General features: G+C 43.8%; 1 protein-coding gene across 2 annotated transcripts in view; it reads left to right on the top strand.

Moving 5' to 3' along the window:
- COL15A1 (collagen type XV alpha 1 chain) overlaps window positions 1-4,439 on the top strand; it is a 95,651-nt gene extending 91,212 nt beyond the window's left edge. For both annotated transcript variants that reach the window (XM_036239127.1, XM_016146298.2), the window contains 3 exons: window positions 727-912; window positions 2,219-2,334; window positions 3,326-4,439. In XM_036239127.1, coding sequence (XP_036095020.1) covers window positions 727-912; window positions 2,219-2,334; window positions 3,326-3,539 — 516 coding nt within the window. In that variant the 3' untranslated portion in view covers window positions 3,540-4,439. The remainder of the gene's footprint in view (window positions 1-726; window positions 913-2,218; window positions 2,335-3,325) is intronic.
- The last annotated feature ends 7,977 nt before the right edge of the window (window positions 4,440-12,416 follow it).

The raw sequence follows: 12,416 nt of genomic DNA, 5'->3' as shown, positions 1-12,416 counted from the left end.
AAAAGTTGCTTCTGAGATGAAGTCAAGGAGGGAGATGACTACTCCTTGAACGTGGATGTGTTCCAGAGTGCTGGGAAAGAAGGCTGGGTTTGGGGAGCAGAAGTGTGAGAGAAGACAGACTACAGAATGGCTTTTATTTTGGCTGCTGACCAAGGGGGCAGGGATCTGAGGCTAGAATTATTGTACGACCCCATGTTTCCACAGGGTCTTTTTTTGGCAGTCTTAGTAACAACTATCACAACCTTCTCCTTCCAATCCCTTTTCCCTCCGGCCCCCTTGGGTTCAGCCTCAGGTCTACTCGGGAGGTAGAAGAAAAGGCAGGAGGCAGGTAGCTTAGTGTAGCTCTTGGATCTAGGACCAAAGCCAGCTTAAAACCCTCCTGGAAACTGAACTGAACCCAGAAGTCTTCAACAAATGGTGAGCAGGCTGGATTCAGATATCAGAAGTGCTTCATTCGTTTTGATTTTCATCAAAACGAAAACCATGGAAGAATTTCCCACAATTTAGGAGTGTTCAGATTGCTGATGCAAGATGTTTTGGGAGACCTGCGCTCTCCAGTCAAGCTGGGACTGGAATTCCAGTGGCGGGTAGAAGTCGACTAAGACCACCCCTAGTGCCTTTCATTCCAAGAAGTCTGGGATCTCATTAGGAACATAGGATGTTTATGGGCTTGGGGTTCACCTTTAACTCTTTAACTGCACTATCTTTTCTCCCCCTTTTTTTCAGCTGCACTTGATTGCTCTGAACACACCATTTTCCGGGGACGTTCGAGCGGATTATCAGTGCTTCCAGCAGGCCAGGGCTGCAGGACTGTTGTCCACCTACCGAGCATTCTTATCCTCCCATTTGCAAGATCTCTCCACAGTTGTGCGGAAAGCAGAGCGATACAGCCTTCCAATAGTGAATCTCAAGGTAAAAACAAACATCGCTGCCTTTGCCTCCTCGATGCACTGGTCTCCACGGGGACGGGAGGCAGTTGCCAGTTCCTGACATCATCAGAAATGTGCTGGGTTAAGGCCCAGCCTGTCCCTGATTGGCTGTGTGACTTTGGGTGGGTCACTTTCCCTCTCTGGACCTCAGTTTCGTAATATTTACAATGACCTGCCTGCTTAGATGGTATGACTCACAGAGCAGACAGGAAGAAATAAAAAACACTTTTTTACATAGCTTTTTAATGTTTACAACATACTTTGTGCTCATTTTCTTAATAGATACTTCCAATAAAAATGAAAGTTTTTTTTTTTTTAAGTTTGTCAGATGAGGAAACAGACTCAGAAGGAGAAAGGAGTTTGCTCAAAGTCACTACAAACTAGAACTAGTTTCCTTGAGCCCCACATGGGTCTGGGACTCTTGATTCCACTAGAAGATGCCTTCTGTAGGGAGTTGGCTGAGTGGCACCAGAGAACAGCTGGCGAGCACTGGTCCAGAACAGAGCCACTTTGTCCAGCACCCTGGTTTGGTGCTCTTGGCTCATCTGAGCCGCCAAAGCCTGGCAGCCACTTCTCTGCCCCTATTTGTTGGCAAGGAAGGGCCTCATAGGGTCCCTCAATGGTACAATTACACCACGGAAGTAGCCAACTCCCTTAAGGCAACAGAGGGACAGCTTTGTTACAGCTCACACACATGCTGGGTCCCGAACTCCCACTAGATTGCTAAGTTACCTTGAGACCCCCTGTTCTGGGACCCCAGGGCTCCAGTTTGGGAGCTCGAGGCTAGCTTGTTACATCCTGACCCTACACCCATCTCCTCTCCCAAAGTTCTGTTCTAACGCATTCACTCACTCAAATTACTTGTATTCTTAGAATGCAAATAACTGAAGGAAACAGGGCACCTTGAGAAAAAGGAGTAAGAGATTCATCTCCATATCACCCATAATATGGATTGGCACAAATTTGAAACTCAATATGTGCGTGTAAAAATTTAAAAACCATAATAAAATAAAGACCTAAAACACACTTTTGGTGGGGAAGAGCCTTCGTTCACATGTCATAAGAGAAATTACCTCAAGAAATAAGACAGTGAAACCAAAAGGATTCAAGAATGGATTATAAAATCATGCCACAAACATTTTCTGAGTTCCCACTCTGTCCAGACTCTTGAATAGGGTTTGGTGGCTTCAGCGCGGGGTGACATCTGGGCCTTAAAGAACGAGTAAATAGCTAGTCCATTTGCAGGCTAATGGTATAATGATTCTACTGTGTCATTTTTGTCGCCATAGGGCCAAATACTTTTCAACAACTGGGACTCAATTTTTTCCGGCCATGGAGGTCAGTTCAGTACACATGTTCCAATATACTCCTTTGATGGCCGAGATGTGATGACAGATCCTTCTTGGTAAGTAGGGGTAGAAGCCTCAAAGTATATGGTATGATAGACAATTTCAGGAGACATTCTAATCATGGATGCTTTTGCCAGCTGCCCCTCTGGGGTGTTGCCAGCATAAAGCCTCAGTGAGGCAGCTGAGGGCCATGGAGAGAGCCCTGGCCTTGGAGCCGGGAGACTTGAGTTTAATACCTTAATATGGGAACTTGGGCAAGGCACTTCTGCTAGCTGAGCCTCAGCTGCCTCGCCTGTCAAATGGGCGAGATGATCATATCTATACCGTATAATCGTTATGAGAATAAAATGCGAGAACTTCCAGCATGCAGTAGGCCCTTAGAAAGTGGTAAGTAATGCTATTCTTGGTGATCCTTTAACCCTATGCTGTGAGCTGCAGTCAAATTTTTTGAAACTATGTATGCTATTAATAATAGAACAATTCAGCAAACCTTTCCTCAGTGTCTAGTCTATGCCAGGCCCAGAGCCAGGCCTGGAAGGCATGATAATAAACTTATACCACCCTGCTCTTACAGGACTCACAGCCTACAGGGAAAGAGAGATGCAGACTAGCTACGATTCAAGACAGAACACTGTAATTGTAAAATGGAGAAGCAGATAAGATGATAGGAGCACAGAGGAAATAGTCATCATTACTTGGGGTGAGAACCAAGAAGCCTTCCTGTAAGAGGAAGCATTTAATGGACTTTGAAAGGTGAGAAGGAATTCATTAGGCCAAAAATGAAAGAGGCCACTCCAGACTAAGGGACTTCATGAGCCAAGGTTCAGATTCACGAAAACAGAGGGTATGATTTGAGAACAAGTACAACCTGGATGTGGTCAGAACAGTGTGTTTAGATAGTTAGAAAGAGCAATGAAGATAGAGAGGGGATCTGTAGTCAGACCATGGAGGGTTTAGAAGGCTGACGTGAGTCACTAGACATGCCAATTTGTTCACCGAGCTATGCCACAAAGAAGAAAAAGTAACATGACAAAAATTACTTTTTAGGCCCCAGAAGGTCATTTGGCATGGTTCCAGCCCCCATGGCGTGCGTCTTGAGGATAAGTACTGTGAAGCATGGCGAACTGCTGACATGGCAGTCACAGGATTGGCCTCCCCGCTGAGCACCGGGAAGATTCTGGACCAGAAAGCATATAGCTGCGCTAGTAGGCTGATTGTTCTCTGTATCGAAAACAGTTTTATGACAGATGCTAGGAAGTAATGACCTTCCCATGATCCTAAAAGAGTCTTCCAGTTTTTCTTATGTGAAGAGTTGACACTGAAGTCTAAAATGTTTAAGTGTTGTAAATATTAGTTTTTTATTACACATTCGTCACAACGGCAACCAAAGAAAACATACCTCAATACGCCCAAAACTGAAGACATAAAGGACTCAGATCAAAGATAACAATCTGATCCATATATCGGTGCTAGATTCTGCAGGAAACTCTATGCAGTGTGAACCCATCCCAACACGGTTAAGAGCAAGTTGAAAACAAAGGCCTTGGCATTCTTCCCACTGCATCCTTCAGAAAGTTATTTCCTCCGTTTAGCCATTGTTGTCAAGTGTAAGCTGTCCTTCATGTTTTCTTATAAAGTCAGTGTTTAGAAATGTTATACCCTTTCTAAGTTATGTGCTGACCAAATGCTTTATTCTTTAATATGCATCCATCATTTGCAACGGCTGTTCATACGGAGATACAGAACTGCTCAAATGATCCTATTTGTAGTTTCTGATATTATCAGACTTAAATTTTTTTCATAAAATATTATTGCCATCATGCTTTAGGAGTTTTATATTTTTGCTACAACCATATATTAGTACGGCATCTGTTTTTATTGCTCTGCCTTGCTGGAAAAGTTGAAACTCCAAATTATCTGAAACTAGAAAAGAAATAGCACATAATCACTACATTTCCTTTGGTGGCCCTTCCACCCGTCCCCCTCCCTAATTTTGTGACTTCCATTTGGCGACTCTTGAATTCTAACTGCGATTGAACAAACAGGTTCATGAGGATGAATTTTCTGAGACACTTATATCTTCATGCTGTATACTTTGGTTTGTTTCTCCCCGTCCCCCCCCTCCCCCATGTAAGTGAACATAAAAATATCTTTTCCAGGTGCTTTCTTCTGTTTCACTTTTTTCCCCTAATTCCTTTATTCTCCACTGTTGATGTGGAAGTAGCCCTAAGGCGGGTTTGCTAATCCTGTCACTGCCACAATGTAGTCCTCAGGGGATGACCAGAGAACAGGAAGATTTTCCCATCATGCTCATCCGCTCCTGCCTGTTGTCTCCCACTTGGTTGGGGCAGCATGGGGTGGGCAGAAGAATCTCAGTGTGGGAAAGAGGATGAACTATGACTATCTCAACACATGACTTCGGATAAGTCTGCCTTTTTCTCTCAAAGAGCATAATATCAGCTGTTAGTTATTAAACTCAGACCTTTTATAAGCCCCATTTACCTTTCCTCATAACTCTGCAAGGTAGGTATTTCTATTGCCACTTTACAAATGAAAAAAAAAAAGAAATTGAAGCCCAGGAAGTCACTCGTCCCAGCTCGTGAGTGATGGGGCTGGTTTCAGACTCAAGGCTTGTCTCATTCCAGTGCCCAGGATCTTTTCAAGGAACCACTGTACAAAGTTGCTTATCACCTCCCTTCCAGCTTCAAGGCTGTGACTCTGCGCCTCTTGCCTGTACCCCACAGGAGAAACAGGATTACTAGGCGAGGGGCATGCTGGGATATTTCCTCCCATTCAGCTGCGCTGGCTCAGAAGCTCAACAAAGTGAATCCACCCGAATAGTCCTTGAAGTAGAAAGGAAATCAAGGACAAAAAAAAATCCAGACAGCCCAGAACCTCCACTTAGGGGCTTCCCAAATAGAGGAGTGATGAGAATCTAATGAGTCACCGAATGAAGACAGTTATAGGTTGGAAAGTCCTAGAGGTGAATTACTGAGGACCAGCGAGTGACTGGGGACTGGGGGACCTGGCATAGACAGGAATTGAGGAGGATGGGCGTGCAAGGCTTGTGAGGCCATGATGTGAAGATGCTGTCCATGTTGGTGGAAGCCCACCTTGGCTCGGGGTCACAGAAGGATGAGATGGAAGGGGGGTTCAGGGAGAGCCAAAAGGAGGAGAAACTCTTTTGGCTAGCCCCAGGAAGGGGTATTGAGGTTCACATCCTGACTTCTCAGTCCTTTTTGTGCACTGAAGGAAGGTGTAATGTACTGGCCCTCCCAGAAGAGGCCCTGAATCAACCCCAGCCCCATTCAGACTCTGAGAATGACAGTTAAAATCCTGGGCCTGGCATTCAAACCCCTTCACTGAACATTGGCTTTCTTGTCACTTGCTGAGCCACAAAGGCCCTTCAGACAGGCTGTTGCGCATACCCTGCCCCATCTTGGTCTAGCCTGGCCCTTTTGCCAATGGCCAGTGCAGACTCTGCTTCATCTGTGACATCCCCTATTCCCCTGAACCTGCTTACCTTTTGTCATCCTTCCTCCTCTGAACACCTGGTGTGTTCAACACCTAGATCTTGTTACACAATTGAAACATGATGGCTGAAAGGTATCTAAACTCTCACCCTTCTCCTGAATGTACCTCAAGGCCAGGAAGAAGTCTAACCCTATCAGACAAAATAATGGAGGGACAAAATATGCCAGAAGGAGTTCATCTTCAGTGTGAGAGGTCTTTGGGTACTTGCCAAGTCCATATTGTAGATTCTGAAGGTGTAAAGCCTGCAGCATCCAAGGTACCCTATTCAGAAGCAGCTGCCCTGCATCAACTCGTATCAAGGCCAGGCCCCAGGAGAAGGCAGACTTTGAATGGCACAAAGGAGCAAAGGGACTGAGCAGAGGTGGGGGTGGGGAAAACAGAGCATGAAGGAGAATCCTTCATGGGAATCCTCTCTGCCAACATGGATGTGGCCACGTGGTGCCTGAAGAAAAGTCACCTGCAGATTTCCTGCACTCTCAGAGCCACCCTCAGATTTCCTGCACGTTCTGAACTTTATATGGCTCATTGCTTGAACCTGTGGGAAGTGCAGATAGGAGACAGTGTGGAATTCAGGGAACTGTCAACAACCCAGTACAGCTGCATATTAGTCAGTAAGGGAAACACAAGTCAAATTCATAAACAACAACAAAAAGAATGGGTCAGCTTATGAAATAAGTAGGACAGAGGACATGAGATTCAAGCAATGTCACCACTTTACGCTTGCTCTCTGTGTGTGTGTGTGTGTGTGTTTGTATTTTCTCTACTATTCTCTGTATACGGCTTCCTTTCCGCCAACCAAAGACAAGATTCCTCTGTGCAGCAGGGGCTTTTCACAGACAGTTCTAGGCTTATATTACTCCACCACCCCAGAGAGTGGCCTCTCCCTTCTGGTATTATATTAATTCCTAGAAAGGACTCTGATTCGTTCCACATCTGTTGTGTGCCCGTGAAAGTGACTGGCAGCTCCACCCAAGATGGGATGTGCAGAAGCAATAATTTCTCCACCCAAAATAGTAGGAGGTTGGCAATGACCAGAAAACAGGGTCTCAGGAAGTTGAGAAGACCAAAAATGAGAGAGAGAAAGACAGAGAGAGAGAGAGAGAGAGAGAAGAAGAGAAGAAGAAGAAGAAGAAGAAGAAGAAGAAGAAGAAGAAGAAGAGAAGAAGAAGAAGAAGAAGAGAAGAAGAAGAAGAAGAAGAAGGAGGAGGAGGAGGAGGAGGAGGAGGAGGAGGAGGAGGAGGAGGAGGAGGAGGAGGAGGAGGAGGAGGAGGAGGAGGAGGAGGAGGAGGAGGAGAAGGAGGAGGAGAAGGAGGAGGAGAAGGAGGAGGAGAAGGAGGAGGAGAAGGAGGAGGAGAAGGAGGAGGAGAGGAGGAGGAGGAGGAGGAGGAGGAGGAGGAGGAGGAAGGAGAGGAGGAGGAGGAGAGGAGGAGGAGAAGGAGGAGGAGGAGGAGGAGGAGAGGAGGAGGAGAGGAGAAGGGGAAGGGGAAGGGGAAGGGAAGGGAAGGGGAAGGGGAAGGGAAGGGGAAGGGAAGGGAAGGGGAAGGGGAAGGGGAAGGGAAGGGGAAGGGGAAGGGGAAGGAGAAGGGGAAGGGAAGGGGAAGGGGAAGGGGAAGGGGAAGGGAAGGAGAAGGAGAAGGAGAAGGAGAAGGAGAAGGAGAAGGAGAAGGAGAAGGAGAAGGGAAAAGTAGGATTCCAGCACGTACAGCAGCAGGAAAGGGATGAGTGTGGGGCATGTGGTGGTGAGATGATAGCGGTGAGGTCACGTTGGTCCTGAATTCCAGGATAAGGTGTTTAGACTTTATCCTGCAGCTGGTGGCACCTGGGAAGACTCTAAAAGGTGAGAGGTGGGATGAGACAGCCCGTGACCTACGCAACTGTGCCAGCAGGGACTGGAGGCAAAGACACATGGGGAACTGCTCAGGGAAAGCTCCTGGTGACCTGTGCAGTCATTGACAGCACTCAAAAGGGCTATTGGTCCTTTTTAATATAGACTGATGTTTGTATTTATAAACGCCAACAAAAATTTGATTTGACGAATCTCCTGAAGAGATTAAACAGTCTCAAAAAAGAAACTAGCTTATCAATCAGAGCAAATGGCTTTTATTAAAAAGGATTATTACAGAAAACAGGAGCTAACCTTTTAAAAATTCAAATTTGTATTCAGAGAACTGCCAGAGGTAGAAGAAGCATGAAATGGAATACTAGGAGCACAAGAAACAGCCCTTGAAAATCAAATATATGATTGCACAAAGCTCAAAATAAAACAGAATGGCAGCATAAATCCTATCAAAGACTAATTTAGTGAATTATCAGGTAAACTCATAAGAATTAATACGATCTTCTCAGAAAACAGACAAAAAGATAGATTCATGAGATAAAGAAAGTGATAAATATAATGTCCCAATATTTATATAAGAGGAGTCATAGAATAATAAAGAAGAATGAATAGAAGTGAAGTAACAATTAAAAAAAATAATGAAAGGAAATTTCCTGAGCTAAAAGAGTTTTATCTATGGGTTGAAGTGGTTCACTGAATCCTAGGCAGAACTGTGGCAAAAAATCCACCCAAGGACATATCTGGTAAAACTTCCAAATTTCAAAGATAATGTAAGGATCTTACAAACTTTCATACAAAAAGAGATCCAGACTGGCATTGGAGTTCTCGTTTTCAATATTAAATATTAAAAGATAATGGTGCGATGTGTAAATAATCCTGTGGATTAAGAATTATTAAAATTTTGCAGCTAACCCAAATGAGAACAAAAGAGAGATACTTTCAGAAATGTCAAGATTTGAATTTATAGTATCAGGTGCCCTTTCTGAGAAACGATCTTTGTGGAACAATTATCACCAAATAAAAATGAACACATAATAAAGATCTCACAAAGCAGAGCGCATTGTACTAGAACTCTCATGAGAAACAGAATAATTTATAATTAAATCTCAATGTGTAATAACTGTACCACATGTGGATTGAAGTGATTTTTCTTTAATAGTTATATACTTATTTCCATATGTGTTAGAAATGTATAGATAGCAGCAAATCCATAGCTTCACATTTATTTTTATTCAGTATGAAGTTTAACTGAATATTTAAGTTTTAAAAAGTATGTTGGTTTAAAGAAAAATGTTAGGTAACTAATTGTACAAATGGCATATTGTTAAGATAGTAGGCAAATGAATGAGTTTGGGGAAAACATCTAACTAAATAACTGTTGATAATTTGGTTGTAAAGTGTGTTCCGGAGTTTACCAACCTGTGATGATAAAATAGGTTCATGTCTCTTTAAAACCTAAATTACAAGTCTAATCTCCTAGGTGTGAAATTTGCACAAAGTCCAGTCCTCTTCTCCCTCAAATGTTCTTTAATATTCTTCTTCCACATATTCCAGAGTTGCTTATATTTTACCAGGAATTCTTTCTACTCATTTAACTCACATCCAATAAAAATGCACTCACGCCCTCCTTAAGATATGACAACAAAAGTGACATCCAGCTGTCACATCCAACTGCTGGAAGTTTAGGATCTCTGGATGAAGTACATTCCGTTCCCCCAGGTCCCTATGCTGGTCAGTCAATCAATCATTATTTATTGAGCATATAGGGGTACCACCCTCAAGGATCTTATATTCCAGTGGGAGGGAGGTAATAAATGTGCAAACAAATAAGATGAATTTGGGTGTTGAAAATTGCTAAAATAAGACAAAATAAGGTAATAGGGTTTGAATGGGGAAGAGAGATGCTGAAATACCCTTCGGAAGAGATGACATTTGAGGTGAGATATTTGAAACTGGTGTATTGCGGTGTCCTGATTAATGTATAAACATAAAACTATTTGATTGCTTTAAATGGTATCTCCAAGAATGCTGTACTTATACTATAGTCTCTTACAGCATAGACCATTATAATCCTGTGGAGAAGTATATTAGTTATGATCCACCCAAAAGTCTCTTTACGTATTTGAAACAGAAGAAATTTGATGCAGACTTAGTTATACAAGCGATGGAAAAGCTGAGAAATTCAACTGGGCACAGTAAGACTCTCCAGATATTATCAAAAGAGGAGCAATTAAAGAGGATGTGTTAGAGCCCAGAGGCTAAGATCAAATGCAAAAATTAGGCTGTGCTAGGCCTGGAGTCATAAGGAAGGAATAGCTCTCAAACAGAAACTGCACTAGAGGCAGAGAAGGTAGAAGAAAAATGCCTTGATTTGTTCCTCCTTCTTGCTTTCCAATTCCTCACCCATCCAAGGTAGCTGGAAGTCAGCTGACCTAGCAGCTTGGAAGGCAGAACCTACAGAGATCAGGTCCCCACCCACACTATAGGGCAGAATGGGAAAAGGGTGAGAAAGGCACCTTGAGGGCAAACGGGCCCAGGACCAAAACCGGAAGATTCTGTTACTAAAAGAGTTCAATCTTGAACCCTGTTTAAATTTCTCCTCCCTTTCCCCTGCTAGAGCTGGGATCTTGACTGCTAAAAATGAAGATGGGGAAGGACTTTGACCAGGTTCTGAGATATCTGTTCCTTCTTCTTCCTTCTTCGAGGCCCAGCTTGTCCAGTGTTTTGGGGTGGCTAGAGGGTTAGGAAACTGAACAAGAGTTTTTTACTCACCTGGACAAAGCTGTCACACTTTCTAAGTTGACCGTTACTACTTCTTTGGCTACCAGTGGCCACTGACACTCTCTCTGTAGCAGGCATTCAAAAACTAGTGAGTCATCTTGAGGACCTGTGGGGCCCAAGCATGACTGCCTTCTGTAATGTCCACTTAGCCCAACTAGAAATTCTTGCATTCTTGTATTCTTGCCAGAGCAACAGGAAGACTCTAGGTAGCTCCCCTTCTATCTCTATTCCCATCTTGAAACAATGCCAGTCTTCCTCTACCATACTCACGTAAGTTCACGGCAAATTAGAAAAACAATATCCAACTTGGGGACAGCATGCCAATCTCCCATCCCCTCAGGGACCCTGTCTCTATGGCTGATTCTCTGGATCCTCCCCAATATTTGACTCAAGGGGAAGGTCATCTCTCACCACAAACACTGCACTCCCCACAAAGCAGATGACTGTCTCTAACTCTCCTCTTTCTCTGCTTCCCAGTCATCTCCTGAAGATTAGGAAAGAGGGATAGAGGACGGCTGGTAGGAACATTCTAACACTTTTAGTAAGGCCCTGAGAGAGGACCCTGGTGCCATGACAGGCAACTCTCTTGAGAGGGTGATATGCTTAGAGCCTCTTTGTCTGCTTCTCTGGGCTTTAGCTGGAATCTCCAGACATCAAAGAGTCCCATTGAACATCCTGCTACCTGGGAACAGTGGAAGTCAGGCAGGCTTGCAAAGATCTCAGAGAAGAGTGTTCCAAGAAGGAGGAACTACAAATGTTAAAGGCCTTGAGATGCAAACTCAGTATGTCAATGTGCGGAGAGGAGCTGATAGGAGCTGGAGCAAGAGTAAACACGAAGCAGACAGATGAGACCAGGGAGGTTAGGTAGAAATTGCAGGTCACCCAGGCTCTACAGACCAAAGTAAAGGGGTTGGATTTTATGTCTGGCTACTCTGAGACACCTCTGAGGGGCTTTAGGAGGAGAGCAACATGAACTATTTTTTTTTTTTTTTTGAGGCAGCAAGTTATATTATTGGATGTATCATTATGACTTCTTTTCACTGTCGCAAAACAGAAAAACAGCATTAATTCTTTACATACATAAAGAGAACCTCAGGAACACAAACATGCCTCCTGCTGCTACTGTTCATTTCATTACTGAGATAGATACAACTATCTAGATTTTTGCTCTCACCAGATCTGTTAGGTTAAAAAGTATACACACTGATTTTTGTTTCAGAAAGACCCCTGTGACTTCTGTGTGCTAAAGGAACTATGGGGACAATGCTACAGGCAAATTGACCAGCTACTGAACTGTTGTAGTGATTTAGCTGAGAGGAGATGATGTGCTGGGCTATGGCCAGAGCAGAGGAGATGGTGAGAAGTGGTCTGATTTGGGATGAATCTAGGAGAGGCCCAGCTGAAAGGATTCAGTCGTAAGAGAATGATTTCTGGAATTTGGGCCTGGCCAGTTGCTTGCATGGTGGTCCTACTTCCTGGTATAAGAATGACTCTATAAGTCATAAGTCACTTTTGGTTGTTTGTTTCTTTCATTATTGTATACCCAGAGTCTACAAGAGTATCTGCCACTTAGTAGGAGCTCAATAAATAAGTGTCAGTTTGATCAGGTTATAGTTGAGATGCCTGTTGGCCATACTTATGTTCTTGCTATGTATGACTAAATGATACATTTAACCACTCCATATATATTTATAAAGTTCTATTTTAAAAAGGGGGATAGAGAAGAAGTTGCAGTTGTTATCAGCCAACTACCTATCCCCTATCCTCCTGGACTGAGATAGCAAAAATTCACTTCTCTGGCAGGAGACCCAATTCCTTTTATGGTGTCCTAGTGGTCTTACCTCCGGGGGGACTTGGGAGAATTCCACTGAGGAGTAGAATTCTGGGCCCCATTCTGGAGGGATTTCTGCTCTTCACCATAGGCTTAGACGAGGGTTCATTTTCTGGGGACACAGCTTCCTGGTTTGAGCTAGCTTGAAGCTCTTA

Source organism: Rousettus aegyptiacus, unplaced genomic scaffold, assembly GCF_014176215.1.
Source record: "Rousettus aegyptiacus isolate mRouAeg1 unplaced genomic scaffold, mRouAeg1.p scaffold_m13_p_3, whole genome shotgun sequence".
Taxonomy (NCBI): Eukaryota; Metazoa; Chordata; class Mammalia; order Chiroptera; family Pteropodidae; genus Rousettus; species Rousettus aegyptiacus.
Note: the sequence above shows the minus strand (reverse complement) of the source record. Positions and strands in the feature narration are given on the sequence as shown.